At 37.3% G+C, this 22,430-nt stretch overlaps 1 protein-coding gene across 3 annotated transcripts in view; it reads left to right on the top strand.

Annotated features, from left to right (window-relative positions):
• Gria3 (glutamate ionotropic receptor AMPA type subunit 3) overlaps window positions 1–22,430 on the top strand; it is a 291,489-nt gene that overhangs the window by 131,336 nt on the left and 137,723 nt on the right. For all 3 annotated transcript variants that reach the window (XM_048336456.1, XM_048336455.1, XM_048336457.1), the window contains exon 4: window positions 17,024–17,211. In XM_048336456.1, coding sequence (XP_048192413.1) covers window positions 17,024–17,211 — 188 coding nt within the window. The remainder of the gene's footprint in view (window positions 1–17,023; window positions 17,212–22,430) is intronic.

Below are 22,430 nucleotides of genomic sequence, written 5' to 3'. Positions count from 1 at the left end.
TAACAATAACAGATGCTGGCAGTGATGTGGTCAAAAGAGACCACTGTTGTTGGGAATGGAAACTTGGTCAACCAATCTGGAAACCAGTATGGAGGATTCTCAACAGACTAAACATATATCCAGCAATGCCCACTCCTGGGCATCTATGCAATTGATCACAAACCAGGCCACTAAATCCACCAGCACAACCATGATGGTTTCAGCATTGTTTACCATAGCTAAAATATGGAATCAACCCAGATGCCCCTCAATGGTCAAATGGATCAAGAAAATGTGATATATATATATATATATATATATATATATATATATATATTCCTTGCTTCCAGCAAAAAAAAAAAAAAACAGAGTGTCCCATTCATAAGGAAATGGAAAGATTTGGGGAAAAAATATACTAAGTGAAGTAACCCAGACCCAAAGAAACATAGACTGCATGTTTTCCCTCATTTGTAACAATTAGAATGTGCCTGTAAATCTACAAGTAGACCCGATGGATAGTAAAAGACAAATAATTACACCTGGACATGATTAATTAAGCAGCACTCTAAATGTTCACACAGAGAGAACAAGGAGGATATCCTTAGGAGAGAATTGCAAGTTTCACTAACTGTGCATATGATCATATAAAACGATATTTTTTCAAAATTAACTCCAAGAAATATAAGCAAGAGTTTTTTTATTCTTTTACTGTTTTCAGTTCTTTTTTCTTCTTTCCTTTTTCCTTTAGTTTATTCCCTCCTGCCACTGTTTACAATTTCTGTACACTTTTTCTTGTATTTAAGTTTATCTGATTTGGGTGGGGAAGGTGAAGCACGGAAGCAGTGGGACAAAGGGTGAACCAATTCAGCAGTGAAACCCACTAGACACTATGTTGAAAATGAACTATACAACTTTGGGGGGAAGGAAGTCGGGAGGGGAAAAAACTGGTAGAGAAAGAGGGAGGAAGTGGCACTGTTCAAAAGGAAATGTACTCACGACCTTACTTGTATAACTGTAACCTCTCTACATCACCTTTACAATAAAATTTTTTTGCCAGTCCAGGGGCTTGAACTCAGGGCCTGAGCATTGTCTCTGGCTTCTTTTTGCTCAAGGCTAGCACTCTACTACTTGAACCACAGTGCCACTTCCAGCTTTTTCTTTTTATATGGTGCTGAGGAATCAAACCCAGGGTTTCATGCATGCTAGGCAAGCACTCTACCACTAAGCCACATTCCCAGCCCCTAAAATATTTTTTAAAGAATCCCTATACACAAAACAGGACAAATATCATTTTACATTAATATTGACATTTTTAAAAAGGTAAGTGTTGGTTACAGCCAGGTGTACAATCTATCACTGAGTTATCCACTTTCCCTGTCTGGGCTGCAGATTCTCATTTGTACAGTGAAGAGATCAAGGTCATCACTAATTCTGGTTCTCCTATTCAAGAATTCTAAGATATCTCAGACAACCTGACTTCTCTATAGCCCAGATAATATCCATCCTCTTTTTCAGGAGTCCAAGGTATACACAAGATGAAACACCCTCCTCCATACTGTTAAGGCTATTCTCTTCTTTCCCATTGAAAAAAAATCTAAATTGAAACAAAACAACCAATCAAAATGAAGTGATCTTGGAATTATTTTGGGTTTTTTTTTCTTTTCTTTTTTTCTGAATAATAACTTACTTATTGTCAAAGTGATGTACAGAGGGGTCCCAGTGTCATATGTAAGGCAGTGGGTACAGTATTTCTTGTGCTATTTGTTACCTCATTTCCTCCCTCCCCTTCCCCCTTTCCCTATCCGCCCCATGAGTTGTTCAGTTGGTTTATATCAAATGGTTTTGTAAATATTGCTTTTGGAGTCGTTTGTCTCATTTTGGTTTTTTAAAGCACAGAAATAATATAAAACTATTTAACTCTGAATTTCTCCCATCCCACTTTGGAGGTTTCTCAAGCAGGTTTTAAGGTGGCAATATTCATTAAAAGGAAATCATTTTTGACTCAAAGGACAAGCTTGTTCCATCTTGTCTTCAGGACTTTATCATTGGCCCTTCTATATCCTCTAGGCAAGACCTCACCCTTAATGTTAGCTTTGACAGTCCTTCACTACTACCAGGAGCAAGAGATCCAGCAGATATAGCAAGTGGAGTAATCAGACTCAAAGTCCTTTCGTCTTTGGCATATATTCACATCTACTTATTATCCATTTCCTACTCATTCTAGCCATCATTCCATCCCTTGCCACCAAAGTTAAGAGTTTTGTCTTGGCCATACATTCTGAAAATTGAGAATGCTGATGAATACTCCAGATAAGTCATTTTCTCCTTAGGAAAATCCTTTTGCTTAGTGGAACTCAAGCATATATTTGTTTAGCTCAAATCCTATGTATGTCAGTGATTTCATACACTGGCCATATTAACTGCTGTTTCCAAAGGTAAGCCCTGAGTGTGGATACTCTATCTAAAATATACCCAATTCTGGGACTTCATCAAAGTTCAATCCATGTTTGAAATGAGACCACAAAGTAGTCAATGATTTCCTTAATTTGTAGTCCCTTAATTACATTTAGAAAAAAATTGGGATTGGAAGGAAGATATATACACCTGTAAGTAGGGCCTGTTTTTATTTATGTATAAAGCTCCCTGTCACCCATCTCCCGCTGGAAACTACTGTTTCGTTGAGATCTAGATTTCTAACCCCCAGGTCCCCATAAAATGCTTTCTATTACCCAGGCCATTGACCACTTCCTTGGCTAGGAGCCTTAGACACATGGTCAATATTTGCTTAAAGGGGATTAAGAAGCCAAGGGAGGAAATATTAGTGAATAGGATCATGCATTGCTCTGTTAAATGACCAAAGGCCACAAAGCAATTCTGAGATGATTCTTGCCCTATGTGTGTTTGTGATGTAGGCACCATATCCAAGGACAATTTCATAGATGCCTAACAAAAACATAGGAAACTCATGCACAACAAGCACTGTAGTCAATCCTTTAGTCGAACCCCAATACTTTCAGTTGTTTCTGTTTTTAATATCAGACCTTGGTGATTGAGGATCAGAGGCTTGTTTATTCTGCTTCACCCCCACATTTAAGCACATATACTACAGATGGACTTCCAAATTTTCATTCAGCTGACAGTGCAAAGCAAGTGTGCTTTCACTCCAAAAACCCAACATGTTTCTTAGGGTGTATTTTCTCAGCTTAGGGTGAAGAGAATAGAACTTCATAATTCACCATCAGGGCGTCAAAGTTCATAAGGAAGAACAGGATAAAAGGGAAAATTGGAAAAGGTAGGATTACATGCACTGCCAGTGTCAGAAACAACCTTATACTTTGTAAGTACTAGTTGTGGATTTTAAAAGGATATTAGGGTACTAGAAATAACTTCAAAGGCCAAACAACAATTTATCACTTACTGTTGCCTACAATTTCTTCTTCAAATGTTGGTGCTTTACTAATTCTTTGTAACTGTTAATAAATCTTCCATGGAAGAGCTCATAATCAAAGCTTCTATCAAGTCATTGGACAGTGTAGGACAAGAGTTTGATTTGGGTTGAAGGATTATCTGCCTCAGAGAATAGGGAAAAGGACACAGAGTTGGGAAACTGAAGGCACCTTGTGTTCACTAATTCCACAAATTAGTTTGAAAGACTCAGTCTAATAATGCATCTTCAAGAGAGAGATTTTCAGAGGGCTACTTCCTAATTAAAGAAAAACTTAAGCAAACACAATTACGAAGAACGAAGGCCACAGGGAAATCTTAACTTCTGGAGGGTAAATTGAGTTGTGTGTATGTGAATATTTGTTTTTATCCTGTTCCATAAAATTCACAGATTGACATCCATATGCAAACACAGGGGTTTTTGATCTTCCCATCTGGAACTCCTCATATACAGTACAGTTTCTGCATTCACATCTCAAATTTAAGCAATCACTATATTGATTTTGATGGAAACCAAAAGTGCTAAAACAAGTCAAAACAAAAACAAGAAACAACAAAACAACAAAATGTGGATCCAAATTGCTATGGGAAACTTTCCACAAGTTATTTTTCAAGAAAAAGTACACTTTGTAATATGAATCGCTCATTCCCCAAAGTGTTGGCTTTGAGTTCACTATTTTATGTTTTAACTTTCTTAGACACAGCAAAATTTAAGACAAAATAACTGATTTTTCAATCCTGCCATGGACCAGCTACCTGCAGCTCCAAAACAAGCAGAAGGGCAGAGAACTTGAGGACCAGTCCCTGTGACTGCCAACCTTACCCTCCAGCCCTAAACTACCAGGAGGAAGGCTGCAGAATACAGAGGAAAGCAAAGATTTAAAGACCCCAACTCTCCTAAACTGTTCCACGGAACAGCTCTCTAGATAGTGAATTCTGAACATATTGAAAAGAAGACATTCTTTTTCTCATTTTTGTTTTTTGTTTATGCATTTATTAAGGATTTTTGTTGTTGCTTTGCTTGTTCACCTTACTTTCTCTTTGCCTTTCCTATTGCCTTTCTCTCTTTAAAAGTGTAGGGGTACTTAAGTATGTGAGTATCAGGACCCAAATTAGGCTAGTTAGAGTTGGCTGCACTAGTGGTTAGGGACTGAGATGCATTGCTCCTTAAACATTCTTACTTCACTGGAATAGATCACATGGTTTCTCTTTCTTTCTCTTATTGTTCTAGACTTATGCATGTATCACTTGTCTTCTTCTTTCTTTCTCTTTCTCTTTCCATTATAATCTAGAATTAAATCTCTCCACTGAACACTTCTTTTTTTAATATATATTTTTATTATCAAACTGAATTACAGAGAGGTTACAGTTTCTTACATTAGGCATTGGATACATTTCTTGTACTGTTTGTTACTTCGTCCCTCATTCCCCCTCCCTCCTCCACCTTTCCCTTTCCCCCCATGAGGTGTTCAGTTCATTTATACCAAACAGTTTTGCAAGTATTGCTTTTGTAGTCATTTGTCTTTTTTACCCTGTGTCTCTCGATTTTAGTACTCCCTTTCAGTTTCCTAGTTCTAATACCAGTATACCCGGTTTCCAATATACTCAGATAAGATACAGTGATAGTGTAGGTACAACCACAGGAAGGTGATACAGGAATATCATCAATAATAGAGGCTACAGTTGCATATGGCACATTGAAAGTGGTTACAACTGTGATATAACAATCGTTTCCATAACATGGAGCTCATTTCACTTAGCATCATCTTATGTGTTCATAAGGGTATAGCTATTGGGCTCTTGTGATCCTCTGCTGTGACTTGCCTAAACCTGTGCTAAGTATTCCCTATAAGGGAGACCATAGAGTCCATGTTTCTTTGGGTCTGGCTCACTTCACTTAGTATAACTTTTTCCAAGTCCTTCCATTTCCTTACAAATGGGGCAATGTCATTCTTTCTGATAGAAGCATAAAATTCAATTGTGTATATGTACCACATTTTCCTGATCCACTCATCTACTGAGGGGCATCTGAGTTGGTTCCAGATTCTAGCTATGACAAGTTGTGCTGCGATGAACATTGTTGTGCTGGTGGCTTTTCCACTGAACACTTCTAAAACTTGCCCTTTCCACACTTCTCTTGCCCTAGACATTAACTTTTTACCTTTTAGTTATGCTCTCACGTCATGGAGTCCCATCATGATTGAACTTAATATCAAACTGAATCTTTACAAACTCTGAACCCAGATGTGTAAATTACAGCTAAAGAACACAAAATTCATGAACAATCAAGACAACATGCCACTCTCAAAAACTAACAACAACTTAGAGGATGACTTTAGTGAGAGTGAAGAAAAGAGGAAATACAAAAGAATTATTAAAGCAATGATGACAAAATTGGTCAATGAAATAAAAGATCAAATCCACCAATAAAAGAGAAACAGACAAAAGGAAAAATAACATGAAAAAAGCAGGACATTCAAGACAATATAAACAAGAATACTTCAATGAAGAAAATGAAAGACAATATTAACAAGGAGATAGAAACCATAAAAACTAGTAGAGAATATGAGAAATAACATCAACAAAGAGCTTGGAAGCATGAAGAGCTCTAGCTCCCTATTTCAAAGCACATTGAGAGTATAGGCAATAGAACAAAAGTAGTTAAATACAGGATATCAGGAGTTCAAGATAATGCAGAGGAATTAGAACAAACACAAGGCATGACAAAAAAAAAAATACTCAGAGCATATCAAAGGGAGACTTAAGAACTAGTGAATTGGCAGAGCACCCGTGGCTCATGCCTGTAATCCTAACTAGTCAGGAAGCTGAGATCTGAGGAACACAATTCAAAGCCAGCTGGGGCAGGAAAGTCTGGAGAGACTGTTATCTCCAATTAACCACCAGAAAACAGGAAAGTGGCATTGTGGCTCAACCTGGCAGAGCATTAGCCTTGAGCTGAAAGGCTCAGGGACAGCACCAAAGCCCAGAGTTCAAGCCCCACAATGGGCCAAAAAAAAAAAGAACTAGTAAATTTAGCCAGAATATCAAATCTATGCATAATTTGAATAGATAATGGAAAGAATTCAAAATAACTAATTTGAGCTTATGATTTGTCTTCTACTTCTGTTTTTCTACTCTTCACTTCTGTCTCAGAAACTGCCTTCACACTACATACCTACATTTCTTACGACTCTTTTCTCTCATAATATTGAGGAGAGATTTCTTTTTTTTATTTTTATTTTTTTTATTATCAAACTGATGTACAGAGAGGTTACAGTTTCATACGTTAGGCACTGGATACATTTCTTGTACTGTTTGTTATTGAGGAGAGATTTCTTTGAAAGTTTATGGAGATCAAATAAGTGGCAAGAAATAGAGACTGGTTTGAATAAGATTTGTGTTTTTTAAGTCCAGATGAATGCTAGAATAAAAATTTTAAAGTGATTTTCATTTCCTTCTTTAGTCTCACATGATGTTTAAGCAACTTTTAATTTCATAAAATTACAAACATATCCATCAAATTATAAGCAACACAGAAGTGCAATGTTCTCGATTAAAACAGAAATAACACATATTACAGACATGATATCAATATATGATGGCTCTTATAAATCAATAACAAAGACATTAACATAAACACAAATGTTTCCAATTGAAATAAGTAGGCAATATTCAAAAAAAAAAGGAATAATCTGCATAGTGAGTTCTAAGCTAACCTAGGCTACGTAGTAAGACCTGGTTGAGGGGAGAGGAAGGGAAAGGAGAAGAGGAGATGGGATGCAAAGATACACTGTGCATCCACTTCAAAAGCTGCCAATCATCATCCTGACATCAGAATCTAAAGTAGGCGTCTCCATGATTAGCTCCCCTCCCCTCTCCTTCCCTTTCTATCTGCACCCCTCCATCTGGTACCGCCTCTGCACCTGTGGAGCCAGAAGTTTGACATACACACCCCCTTCAATAAACTCTCCTCTGCCTAAACAACCACGTGGAGGTCTCCTCTATACAAACCTGGCAGGATGGACTCAAGCAGAAAAGCAAGACTTTAGTGGCCACCTTGTAAGTTCATTCCATTGCCATGGAAATAAGATGCTGAGTCCTTCACATTGGCCTTCTAACCCTCCATCAGCAGAAACCTTCCAGGTTTCCAAGATATAGGATTCATCTTCAATGTGCATATCAGCCTCTCAGGAACTCAACTTGGGCTCAGTTTGCAAGAGCCTCTCTGAGACAAGGATCTAAGCCAATTCCAAATGGATCAAAGACCTGGAAGTAAAATCAGATACCCTGAAAACACTACAAGAAGAAATAGGAGAAATACTTGGACTCCTTGGCATAGGATGAAACTTCCTTACAAAGGCCCAGAAACGTAACAAATGGAAGAAAGGTTGGACAAATAGGACTGCATCAAACTGCAGAGCTTCTGCAGGGCAAAAGACATAGCTCGCAAGATAAACAGAAAGCCCACAGATTGGGAGAAGATCTTTACCAGCCATACAAAAGACAAAGGCCTCATATCTAAAATACACATAGAACTCAAAAAGTTAAATTCCTCCAAAACAAATCTTCAAAGAACCAACGGCCCCCTCAGCAAATGGGCTAAAGACCTAAAAAGAGACTTCCCTGAAGAGAAAATTAGAATGGCCAAGAGACACATGAAAAAGTGCTCTATATCACTGGCAATAAAGAAATACAAATCAGTATGATACTGTAACCTCTCTGTACGTCAGTTTGAAAATAAAAATTGGAGAAAAAAAAAAAAAAAGAAATACAAATCAAAACAACATTGAGATTCTACCTCACCCCAGTAAGAATGGCCATTATCAGGAAAACTAACAATAACAAATGCTGGGAAGGGATGTAGCCAAAAGGGAACCCTACTTCATTGTTGGTGGGAATGCAAACTTATTCAACCACTCTGGAAAGCAGTATGGAGATTCCTCAGAAGGCTAAACATAGAGCTCCCCTACAACTCAGCAGCTCCACTTTTGGGCATCTACCCAAAAGATTAAAGCCACCAGTACAACTATGTTCATCGCAGCACATTTTGTCATTGCTAAAATATGGAACCAACCCAGATGCCCCTCAGTAGATGAGTGGATCAAGAAAAAGTGGTACATATACACAATGGAATTTTATGCCTCTATCAGAAAGAATGACATTTCCCCATTCGTAAGGAAATGGAAGGACTTGGAAAAAATGATACTAAGTGAAATGAGCCAGACCCAAAGAAACATAGACACCATGGTATCCCTCATAGGGAATAATTAGTACATATCTAGGATAGACATAGCAGAGGCGCACAACAGCTCAATAGCTATGCCCGTATGAACGCATAAGATAATGCTAAGTGAAACAAACTCCATGTTATAGAAATAAATGGTATTTCATTGCTGTAGTTAATTTCAACATACCATGTGAAACTGTACCTTCTGTTCTCTCGTATTCCCTTCCTGTGGTTTTACTCCTGTTACTACTGTAACTGATCTTAGTACCCCAGACAATGTATAGACGTGTATTCGAACTAGGGAAGGGAAAAGGAATACCAAAAATGAGAGACAAAGTATAAAAAGACAAACCAATGCAATAAGGATACTTACAAAACCAACTGGTGTAAACCAACCATGTAACTCATGGGAGGAGGGATCTGGGAGGGGGGAGATAGGAGGAACATGAGGGAGGAGGTAACAAGCTAGATAAGTAATGTACTTTCCTTACACATGAAACTGTAACCCCTCTGTACTTCACTTTGACAATAAAGAAGGGAAAAAAGAATCTAAAGTAGGTTGGAGAATATGACATAGTTGAAACAGCACTACATTAGAAATTAAGAAATTTGTTTACAAGTCTATCCCCAGCCTTGCTTAGATTTTACTCCAGTTTGTAACTCTAAACTATGATTTGGGGCCAGTTACCTCACTCTCACTAACTGCCACCCTGCAAACAATAGCAGTTCTACTCAGTCTGACTCAAATGTTGGGTTTTCGTAAACTTTCATTTGTCAGAAGAAGTACACAGCTTAAGAAATCATGTCCTACTTTTCTGAGTCATCTGTTAGTGTCCCTGTAACCTATAACGCTTTGGTCCTATGACAATTGCAGGCCACAAGAGTTTTCTTGGGCTAGTTTCAGTGCAGTAGTCAGCTTTTCCATTGCTGTGACCAAATAAACAAGCTAAGGGAGAATTTATTTTTGAATCCGTTTCAGAGTCCATAGATGTATGGCACCAACACTGTGGGCTTGTGTTGGAGAAGAACATCATGGAGAGGAAGCATTGTAGAGCAAGGCTTCTTACCTCATGGAAGCCAGAAACAGAAAAAAGAGATAGACCAGAGACAAGGGCACCCTTCAAGGAAGTGACCTACTTCTTCCAACTAGGCCTGCCTCCTACTTAATTTCACCTTTCAATAATACCACCAAATTCTGAGACTATCAGTACATTAATCCACTGATTTGGTCAGAGCCCTCCTGATCCAATCACTTCCCCAGAACCCAGTCATCTAGGAACCAAACCTTTAACACAAGAGCCTTGGCTGCTGTCAAGGGAGACACTGCACATCTAAACTCTAACACTAAATCTCTTTTTTTCAAAGTGCAAATATTGAAAGGCAGTTGCTAACATAGGACTTGGAAGTGAATTATTCTCTGGGAAAGATCAACTTGCCATTCTACAAAATTTCCAGAAGGTCATCAAATCCTCTGGGAGTTTTGGGGCACTGACAATCCATACCAAGCACAAATTGGTATAAATGCCAAAACTCCTGTGAAACCCTCTCTCCAATATGAGATTCCCATCATTTGGGAGACTGCTACAAGCCATATCTGAAGTACACACAGGGTGGCTCTGAGAGATTTCGTACAAGGTCAGAGTGACACAAGGTGCCAATAGTCCCTTACTGGAAAAAAATTATCCTCAATTCTATTTCCTTGGATGTCTTCATTATCATCTCCCCTATGCTAATATTTTGTTTATTGTTCTTCTCTGTTTTCAGATCTTATACTAAATTTGTTTAGCATGAGCAATCTACAGTGTGTTTGTACTTTGATAAAAATCTTGGCCCCTTTTTCTTTTTGGAAAATGATTTTGACAACTTTAAGTTTGAGAGCTTTTTATATCTTCTGGCACCTCATGGATAAGGTTGCAGATTGGCTCACTTTGAAATGGGATTCCAAGGCTAGTGGGGGTTTTTGGTTTGTTTGATTTTTTTTAAGAAGCCCACTTATTGTCAGCATTTGTGAGGAGATAAGAAGGATGCAAGTTTGGAAAATAAAAACATGAGATATGGCCCAGTCACAAGGCCTCGACCCTTCCCTTCAGGGAGATCTGAAGCAGGAGTTACCCTTTAGTGCTAACCAATTTTTTTGGCAGGGAGTGGCAGTGACAAATATGTGCCTTTCTATCTTGTAAGATGACCTAGGAAGGGGGAATACATTTAAGCCAAGTGTCTCTTTTCAACCAACAATTTTCCAAGGAGCTGGAAGAATTCATCTTTGGAGCTACGGGGTGGTCTGGATGTATGTATCAGCATCTACTATGCTACATTTTACAAAGATTGTATCCTTGTTTGCCAAGAGTAGTCCAACAACCATGCAATGGAATGAGATTATAACTCAGTTCCTCATGCATGATCATCTTGTTCTTAGTTCTTAGTGAAAGTTTATCTAGTGCTCACTCTGTAACCCATGCTATAGCTCCCATTCTTTACCCTGAGAAAGAAAACAAGAATGTGGACAGCAATGGTGGTGTGGAATCAAGATGAGAGATTTGTTGTGCAAATAAAAGTAGCTGTAAGCATTGCAAAGTTGGGCCTGCTAAAACTCACACAGAGTACATGACAATTGTGAAACTGCTAAAACAGCAGGCTTATTTTTACAAAGGGCTTTCTTACAAACCTCACCTCCTACAATCATGAGACTGTGCCTTTGCTCTGCCTTCCAAATCAAACTTTTTTCTCCCTCAAGCTCCTATTTACTGTTCGGTCAGCCATGACATAGAACAGTCAAACTACAAGAAATTCAATATGAAAACAAAATCATTGTTTGGATTGATCAGAGACATATACTAAACTGAGGTGACCATTCCTCCCAGGGCTCTAAAGCACAACAGACACTTGCTTAAGCACAGAGAAAGTGCATAGGAAAAGACACTGCAGCGTTCAGTCATAATTCTGATTTACTTAGAAAATGAGAACAAGGCTCTAGCCCAGGAAACTCTAGACACACACTCATTTAAAAATCAGTGTGCTCGGGCTGGGGATATAGCCTAGTGGCAAGAATGCCTGCCTCGGATACACGAGGCCCTAGGTTCGATTCCCCAGCACCACATATACAGAAAACGGCCAGAAGCGGCGCTGTGGCTCAAGTGGCAGAGTGCTAGCCTTGAGCGTGAAGAAGCCAGGGACAGTGCTCAGGCCCTGAGTCCAAGGCCCAGGACTGGCCAAAAAAAAAAAAAAAAAAATCAGTGTGCTCAACAATGTTCATCGCAGCGCAATTTGTCATAGCTAGAATCTGGAACCAACCCAGATGCCCCTCAGTAGACGAATGGATCAGGAAAATGTGGTACATATACACAATGGAATTTTATGCCTCTATCAGAAAGAATGACATTGCCCCATTTGTAAGGAAATGGAAGGACTTGGAAAAAGTTATACTAAGTGAAGTGAGCCAGACCCAAAGAAACATGGACTTTTTGGTCTCCCTTATTGGGAATAATTAGCACAGGTTTAGACAAGTCAGAGCAGAGGATCACAAGAGCCCAATAGCTATACCCTTATGATCACATAAGCCCAATAGCTATACCCTTATGATCACATAAGATGATGCTAAGTGAAATGCACTCCATGTTATGGAAACGATTGTTACATCACAGTTGTAACTACTTTCAATGTCCCCTGTGTATCTATCTGTACCTTCTACTATTGATGATGTTCTTGTATCACCTTCCTGTGGTTGTATCTACAGTATCTCTGTAATCTTATCTGAGTATATTGGAAACCATCTATACCGGTATTAGAACTAGGAAATTGAAAGGGAATACCAAAATCGAGAGACACAGGGTAAAAAAAGACAAACAACTACAAAAGCAATACTTGCAAAACTGTTTGGTCTAAGTGAACTGAACACCTCATGGGGGGAAAGGGAAAGGGGGAGAGGGAGGGGGGGAATGAGGGACAGGTAACAAACAGTACAAAAAAATGTATCCAATGCCTAACGTATGAAACTGTAGCCTCTCTGTATATCAGTTTGATAATAAAAATTTGAAAAAAAATCAGTGTGCTTTTTTTCTCCTTAATTTTTGATTAGCACATTCCCGTGCTTCAAATAACAAAATTATTTTTTTAACCCTGTAAAATCACTGCTTATTAAAAGACCTCTTTGTGCCAATAGACAGCAACTACAGAAGTGCTCACCTGTAATGTACATATTCTAGGAGCTTGTGTTTTGAGAGGACAGCATGACTCATATTTTTAAAACTTTGTTTTCATCTTTACAGAAAATATTAGCTATTTCTTACAAAACAGTCAAACACTGTGCAATCACATGACTGAAAAGAAGTTATTGGTAATTTTATACCTCTGAAATAACTTGCAAATTATTTAGATTTTTTTCTGTACATATACAAGCATGAAGTTTTCTTTTCCACAAAATTGCTATTCTGCAGTTTGGGGTTTTTTGTTACATATTACATAATACATTATATAGTGGGAATCTTTCCTTGTTAGGATATATACAATAAGTTGTCTTTTACTGCAGCACAGCATTCTATATTTATAGGTTGTAAGGTATTATTTAAATGTCTGCGGTACACTAGCAATTTCTCCATTGCTTGTGATTGTTTTATTTAAATTTAAATCTATTCATCTCTGGAGAAATTAACAAGAAGTCAGTAAAAGTGAGGGAAAGAATCATGCAGTAATGTCTATAGGTAGCAGGGTGTGCCTGGGAATGGGACAGGTTTGTGCAATCACCTTGAGGAATAACAATGATAGTAACTGAATAAGTAGATGACACTATTTTTCAAATTTGCAAGATTGTCAAATAAAGAAGTGGTGAGTATAGTATAGAGTTAAGGATTTTGTTTAGATACAGGTAACATCTGGGTGCCTATGGCTTATGCCTCTAATCCTAGCTAATCAGGAGACTGAGTTCTAAGTATCATGATTTGACAACAGCCAGGGCAAGAGAGTTCATGTGATTCTGTTCTCCAATTAACAATAAAAACTCTGAGAAATGGGGGGTATGAGGGACAAGGTAACAAACAGTACAAGAAATGTATCCAATGCCTAAGGTATGAAACTGTAACCTCTCTGTACATCAGTTTTATAATAAAAAATTTAAAAAAAAACTCTGAGAAATGAAGTTGTAACTCAGTGGTAGACTACTAGCCTTGAGAGAAAAGGTTAATAAAGGCCTAGACCCTGAGTTCAAACTCTAGTACTATTAAAAACAGAGAGGGCTGGGATTATGGCCTAGTGGTAGAGTGCTTGCCTCGTATACATGAAGCCCTGGATTCGATTCCTCAACATCACGTATGTATACAAAAAGCCAGAAGTGGTGCTGTGGCTCAAGTGGTAGAGTGCTAGCCTTGAGCAAAAATAAGCCAAGGACAGTGCTCAGGCTCTGAGTTCAAGCCCCAGGACTGGCAAAAAGCAACAACAACAACAACAACAAAGAAGAGAGATAAAAAGCAAATTAGAAAAGAACCAAGCTTGATATATGGATGTTGAGTTATTACACAGCAAAGGTTTATGGGAATAACTGGTATAGTTTTAGTTAAATCTAAGCTTGATGCTAGTTAACAATATATTCTGGATACTTAAAAATGTTTACAATTTTCAGTTTTTAAATAAACTATATTAAAGCAAGAAATAATCCTATTCTCATCCATACTCACTGTCCAGATCACATCAGAATTATTAGTGTCAATAAAATATTGACAAATATGTCTAGGAAAGGAACAGAAGTGTGAGGAAACTTGTCAGAATGTCAAAGAATTAGCTGTTGAAGGTTCGGGACCTCTTTAATCTGAAATGGAGGCTAAGGAGAGACATGCTAACTAATTTCAAAAAATGTGAACATAGAAAAGGGGATTAAACTTATTCCTTATCATCCCAAATGGTTGGAAAAGACCAATGAGTAGATAGTAAAATGATTCAAATTTAATTTGTATTAGTATAAATGGTACTAAAGGCCTTATTTGGATATTTCCATACCAGCACATATAATGTACTTAGATCGAATTCTCTTACCCCCTCCCTTTTTCCTCTCTTTCTGACAGTTTCTGTGGTTTCCTTATATTATTTTCATACTTATAATGTACTTTGATCATATGCACCTCACATACCTCTATACTTTCCCCTTCCAAGAATTCAGATTTCCACCCAACACATATTTTTTTCTAAAGGGCTTTTTTAAACATTTATTTTATATATGCCAAAGACTGTAATTTCATTACTGTTATTATTCATAAATAGTACAGAAAAAAATCAAGCCAGTCTACTGAATTTTCATAAATTCTTAATTAGTGAGATTCAGAATAATGATGCCTTATTGTATACTGCTTAAGAAAGATTTCCAAATGCTTTAATCTCTTTCTTCCTATGTTTATTTCTTAATCCCATGCCTTGGCCCACTATGCACCCTCAACTCCCACTGAAGCTGAGAGTACATCGAAAACCCCATGAAAATGTAAATCTGAGAAATAAATGTGCGTGGTTGGTCTAAAAAGAGTAAGAATTAACATTTAAAGCAATGGTAATTTTCTCTGATCTGTAATTTTGAGCTCCTGTGCTGAAATTGCTCATTTGGAAATTACCAAGTGCTTGGGTCTCATTTGTGATCTTCTTCCTGCATACACCCAGTGCACAAAGGAGTCATAATGACCGGCTGAGTCACTGCTGCCATCTCCCTGAAGCATGCTCTCCAAATGTCAATACCATTTGCTATGGTACAGTGAGGCCAATCCTGAAGTGTAGCCTGCTTACACTACAGGGTGAGCTTGAGACAGCACTGAAACTGCATTGCATTCAAAGGACAATAGGCTCTTCCTCCATTCCCTGCTCCTCCAGTGGGCGACTATATTTGAACATCACAAACCATCCCTATCATGTACTCCCATTAATTGTTACCTGAGTATAAATGAAAAAATTATGGAAATCTATGGGGAGAAAGTGCTATTGATAATATCCCAATAAAATCATGTCTATATTTGATGAAATTATCCTCAGGTTATAGATTCATACCAATAGCAAGACTATAGTCATAACAATAGAGATATGATTACTCTAAAGGACTATAAGTAGAAAATGGTTTTGGTGCTCTTGTTGCTTGTACTTTGATTTACTCTTCTTGCCAGTTTCTGTAGCCATAAGCCCAAGTCGTTTACCTGAAATTTATTTTTTCTTTTTTAAATCTTTTTAATATTTTATTTTATTGAAAACATGATGTACAGAGGGTAACAGTTACAGAAGGTAATAAGTATATTTCTTGTCAAACACTGTTACACCCCTCATTTATTCCCACTTTCCCTTGCCTCTGAGTACCTTCCCCACAAGTTGTAAAGTTCATTTCCAACAAAATGTCTTGTTGCATTGGTTCACCCTTTGTCCTATGTCTCTTAAACCTCAGATCTTTTCTCTTTTCCTGATTTAACATAGATTCAGGATGCTGTTAGTTACTTATTATGGTCTGATATAAACTAACCAAAAAGGAACCTGGAATTCCTGGTAAATTTAAATGAGAATAGGAAAAACCATATGAAGTCTTAATTTGTTTTTTGTTGTTTTTTTTTTTTTTGGCCAGTCCTGGGCCTTGAACTCAGGGCCTGAGCACTGTCCCTGGCTTCTTTTTGCTCAAGGCTAGCACTCTGCCACTTGAGCCACAGCACCACTTCTGGCCGTTTTCTGTATATGTGGTGCTGGGGAATCGAACCCAGGGCCTCATGTATACAAGGCAAGCACTCTTGCCACTAGGCCATATCCCCAGCCCTGAAGTCTTAATTTGAATGAACTATTTTGTAATGCTATTATCAAGGGACAAGAACCATACATATCTTTGTTATAGAACATCTTTGTCTGACTTTAATAAAGTTGTTTTACCAGAAAGACAAGTCACCTTATTGAATAGTCATATCCATGTAAGGATCAGCCATGTTACAACGAATGTTATATCTACTAAAGTTATTTCTCATTCTCAGAGTGCTTAGGTAAATGATGAAGGAAACGAGCTGCAAATGAAATTGGAAAATAGCAGCCAAGTCTGAGGAAGAATTTCTCTCCATTCATTCCACAGTGATTTGATAATCCATATTAATTTTTAAAAATCACATACTATGACTCATCTGTAAGTTCTTAGGCACAGACTTTGAAAACACCTAACCTGGTGGCTGCAAGTTGTAGAATCTTCTTTTTTTTAAAACGAAATGGAGGTGTCAGTTGTCTTGAGGGTTAAGGCTGAGTTTGTGAGTAAGCATGCTCTCCCAAGTGGATAAAGTTCAAAGGGACCCCAATAGGCTGTGAATAGAAACTCAGTAGAATGTTTAACACATACCAAGATATGTTAAAAGAAAAAAGTCATTATAGCTGTTTCTTTCCTTCCTTCAGGATTTTCCATTCTACAAGCTATTATGGAAGCAGCAGTGCAAAACAACTGGCAAGTAACAGCAAGGTCTGTAGGAAACATAAAGGACGTCCAGGAATTCAGGCGCATCATTGAAGAAATGGACAGAAGGCAAGAAAAGCGATACTTGATTGACTGTGAAGTCGAAAGGATTAACACAATTTTGGAACAGGTACATTTGAGATTTATTCCACCTCATCCTACATGTTAAATCATCATCCTGAGGCAGTTCCCCTATCTGCTAATAAATTAAGTAGCCAACAGACTAAATGTGCCAACAGTTTTCTAATAGTGTTGCTAATCCTTTTTCTCCTCCCCAGTGGGTTCAGAAAGAAAAGAAAATTTTAAACCTGCTAAAAATTGCAAACCATGATTAATCTGAAAGTCTCCGCAGTTTAATGCTACCTATCAGATAAGCACAGCCACCTCGCACCTCTAACAGATAACTATTTCAAAGTAATCTTCTGCTTTCCCATACTATCTTCCTAACAGGGACTAGTCAAAGGATTAGGCAGTGCCAAAGGATATGAACTCTGTTTCTTATTCATGGAATATGTATTATTTCTAACCCCTTCCAGAGATCACCGGCCACTCTTGATGAGTATGAGTATTGTCAGGGTAGCATGTATCAAGTTTGAATTATCTGTATTTGTGGAAGTTATCCCTCTGGGGAAAGAGGAAGGTGGAAATAGGGGTGGAAATGGAGAGAGAGTGAAAGAGTTGGAAAGGGAGGGAGAGAAAAAGAAGAGAGAGGGAGGGAAAAAGCGGGAAGAAGAGATAATGTTCAACAAGTGTGAACATTTTTTTAAGTACAAGACTAGAAGGAAAATAGAATTCAACAGGTTAAAATGGATTCATTATTAAGCTTGAGTATTTAAATTTAAGACAAAATAGCTTAGAAGAAATGTTTTTTGTTTTTTGTTTTTTGTTTTTTTTTTTTGGCCAGTCCTGGGGCCTTGGACTCAGGGCCTGAGCACTGTCCCTGGCTTCTTCCCGCTCAAGGCTAACACTCTGCCACTTAAGCCACAGCGCCGCTTCTGGCCGTTTTCTGTATATGTGGTGCTGGGGAATCGAACCTAAGGCCTCGTGTATCCGAGGCAGGCACTCTTGCCACTAGGCTATATCCCCAGCCCTAGAAGAAATGTTTTACCCTAAGCCCAATGAGTATTGCATTGTGTATAAAGAGTCAAATTGAAACATGGTGAAAATTAACTATTTTCCCAATTGTTTCCCAATTTCTCAATTAATAACAAATGCCTAGGCTGTCATAAACACAACTGCAAAGGAAATATTTCCATTCTAATTTGATTCCAATGAACCTGGGGGCCAAAATGCTTCAGATATCAAAATTATAGGGAGTAGCCATTGCCACAGAGAGCTGCTTTATAGTGAATTAAAATATTAATAATTTGTCATATATGCCCTAAGTTAAGAAAATGCAAAAGAGAAAGGGAAAAGGAGGAAAGAGGAGGAAAGGGGAGGAGGAATAAGAGGAGGGAAGAGATGGAATGGGAGGAAAATGCTGACTACGCATGGTAAAAAAATATAAAGAATCCTTCTTATTTAGATCATCATTACCTCTAGTGGATCAAAGCTCAGAAAATCTAGAGCACTAGCCTGGTTTAATCAAATTTCTTAACCAACATTTTCTTGAGCTACACAAATGATCTCCCCCTCTGGAAAAAAAAAAAAAGGTTCCTCTGATTTTCTTAGATCTTAAAAGTGAAGAATCAGGTCAGTGATGTTGGTATATGTACTACATGCCCTCTAAATTTTTATACCAAAATAGCCTTTTAGTGGGTGACCTACTTAATAGCCCAAACAGAAGAACATCCTTTCATCATATTTTGTTTTCTTTCTTTTATATTACTGACTTATTATTCTTTAATGTCTAACATTCTGTTAAGTATTTGGGGTCTAATAGGACCTTATACTAGAGTCTGGGATTTCCCAACTTTAAGTAATGGAAAGAGTGATAGGTAGAGCTCTGTCTTCTCTATAGCTGTGGGATCTTGGAAACTTGAATATCTATACATCAGTTTTATCATCTACCTAATGAGGAAAATAAAATTGGTTCTACCTCACATGGTTGGCAGAAAATATTATAGAAAAGATAATTATTACTAAGCAGTCAGGAAAACACTTTAAATGTCTCACTTCTCTATCTTCCTTTCTTCTACTTGCACAGTCACTGTATCCCACAAAATACTTTCATTCACTTTTCTTCTTTCAAAAATTATAATAACCACTCATCCCCTTGTTTTCTCTACCATTTAAGGAGTTTCTGTAAGGCTATAAGTTCCATAATGTGGGAGATATATATCAAATGTCAAACAAAACTTTTGACCCATATTCATGGATGGATGGATAGACATTGAGCAAGCACATTTCAGTAACTTCCACTGAAATTTTTCTGTTTCCATCCAAAGGCAAATCATGTCTGCAGCCATATTATGTGACTGTCAAAGTACACATTTTAAAGGTTTAAGATATTTCAATTAAAATTTTCAACCAATATATCTTTAGAAGAAATTCTTTTGAAAAATATTTACACACTAAATACAGACAAATTACTTTTCTCATTAGTTTGTAATTATTCACCTATGAAACTTATGATTGCACAGATCTTGGTTATAATGGGAACACTTATAACTCAATAATTATTCCAAGATGCCCTCTTGTTCAACCACTTTGGAAAGCAGTATGGCAGTTCCTCAAAAGACTAAACATGGAGCTTCCATATGACCCAACAATCCCACACCTGGGTATCTATCCAATTGACCACAAATCAGGCCACACTTAAAGCTACCAGCACAACCATGTCCTTCGCAGCATCATTTACCATAACCCAGATATGGAATCAACCCAGATGCCCCTCCGTGGATGAACAGATCAAAACATGTGATATATATACAAAAAATGGAATTCTGTGCTTCCATCAGAAAGAATGGCATTGTCTCCTTGGTAAAGAAATGGAAAGACTTGTAAAAAATGATACTAAGCAAAGTAAGCCAGACCCAAAGAAACAGAGGCTATGTGGTTTCCCTCAGCTATAATAATTAGAATGTGTCTAAAATTGACAAGTAAACTCAACAGATAGTAAAAGACAAATAATTACTCTTTGACATGACTAATTGAATAGTACTCTAACCATTCACATAGTGAGACCTCAGGAGGATATGCTTAGGAGGGGGTCACAAAGACTCAATAACTATGTGCATATAACCATATAAAATGATGCCTATTGGAATGAGCCCCAAGAAATGGAAGCAATAGGGATTTAACTGTACGGTTTGCAGTTCATTTTTTTCTTTTCTTCTTTCCATTTTTCTTTGGTTTATTTCCTTCTGTCGCTGTTTTTGCTTTCTGCTTATCTTGTATATAAGAATCTGATTTGGGGAGGGGAAGAAGCACAGAAACAGTGGGACAAAGGGTGAACCAATTCAGCAGTGAAACTCACTGAACATTATGTTGGAAATTCACTATACAACTGTGGGGAGAGGGAAGTTGGGAGGGGAAAAGCTGGGGAAATTGAGGGAGGGAGTGACACTGTTCAAAAGGAAATGTAGTCATTATCTGACTTATGTAACTGTAACCCCTGTATACATCACCTTCATAATTTTTTTAAGATACCCTTATCTTTCAAGGATTTTTCTTTTTTTTTCAAATTTTTATTATCAAACTGATATACAGAGAGGTTACAGTTTCATACGTTAGGCATTGGATACATTTCTTATACTGTTTGTTACCTTGTCCCTCATACCCCCCTCCCTCCTCCCACTTTCCCTTTCCCCCCCTGAGGTGTTCAGTTCACTTACACCAAACAGTTTTGCAAGTATTGCTTTTGTAGTTGTTAGTCTTTTTTTACCCTGTGTCTCTCAATTTTGGTATTCCTCAAGGATTTTTCAATTAAGTTATTTTCATGAAAGGAAGCTTCCCATAAAATAATGTTTCATATTACTAGCTGAGATTAAACAGCTTATTATACAACTGTAACACTTTTCAAAATCATTTTAACATAGAGTGCATATTGTATTCTACATTGAATACAGTGTCAATAGGGCATAATTTTTACAAATATAATATTTGAAAAATATTTGGATAATATTTTATGTTTGCAATATATTGGTATTACAAAATACTTTCATTGTTTAGTATACATTTTTACTTCATTTATGTGGAAAATCAAGATATTTTCTCTTTCATTAGCATCAATTAGTTATACAAGTGAATCAGCACAAAATTCAGCTCTTGCACTAGTTAAGTGTTGTCCCTATACTGCACCACCTCCCTTAATTTTTAGGTTACTCATTAAATAAATATGCAGCTAATTTAATACTCTGAATATGGCCTATTCATCAGGTTATATCTTAAAACAGTTGCAAAGCAATTAGAGATCATCTAAAGATTAGAATAAAAAAATTAAAGCATTAGAAAATAAGGCCTGGAAGAAAAATCTAAATGAGTTAGGGCTGTTTATCCTGGTGAAAGATAGTCAGGAGGCAGTTTAATCATCATCCTTGAATATAAAAAGTTATCATAAAATGGACATTGACCAACTATTCTTCATGCCTGGGGATACTATGAAAGTAAATGAGTTTAACTAGTTTAATAAAACACTAGAAAGGATTTGTTTAAAAAGGGAGAGGAAACTAGGAGAAACTAAAATATCACCAGTTCAGTCTCTATGAAAATCAGGCCATTCTGAATTAGTGAAAATGCACTGAAATCTGTTGGATAGTAGGAAATAGTGGGAATGAGGGAAATGAGAGTAATTGAAGGGTCAATCTAATTAAAATATAGTTGTGTGTGAAATCCCTTTAGACAATTATCACACACTAAAAATATGAATGGCAGGAATATATAACATGTACTATACAGCACTGGGGGTACTAATGGGAGAAAGGAGAGGGTAAATAATGTCAAAAAATTTTATGTAAACAAAGAAGCTGGTTGAGATTGCTTTAGGAGAAGCAAGGGAGGTTAAGGGAGAGTTGCAGGGGAGGTAAATTTGATCAAGGTACATTGTAAGCATATATGGATATATCAAAATAAAACTGCCTTTGCAACTAATTGATGCTAATGTAAATGTGGAAGAAAAGTCTGATAGAAAATATTCTTTTTTTTTCAAAATTTATTTCTTTATTGTCAAAGTGATGTACAGAGGGGATACAGTTTCATATGTAAGGCAGTGCATACATTTCTTATCCAACTTGTTACTTCCTCCCTCACTTTCCCTCCACCAGCCCCTCCCTATATCCTTCCCCCTCATGAATTGTACAGTTGATTTACACCATATAGTTTTGCAAGTATTGCTGTTGCATTGGTTTGTCTTTTATCCTTTGTCTCTTCGTTTTGACATTCCCCTTCCCTTTCCTTCCCTATTTCCAA

Source organism: Perognathus longimembris, chromosome 28, assembly GCF_023159225.1.
Source record: "Perognathus longimembris pacificus isolate PPM17 chromosome 28, ASM2315922v1, whole genome shotgun sequence".
Lineage (NCBI taxonomy): Eukaryota > Metazoa > Chordata > Mammalia > Rodentia > Heteromyidae > Perognathus > Perognathus longimembris.
Note: the sequence above shows the minus strand (reverse complement) of the source record. Positions and strands in the feature narration are given on the sequence as shown.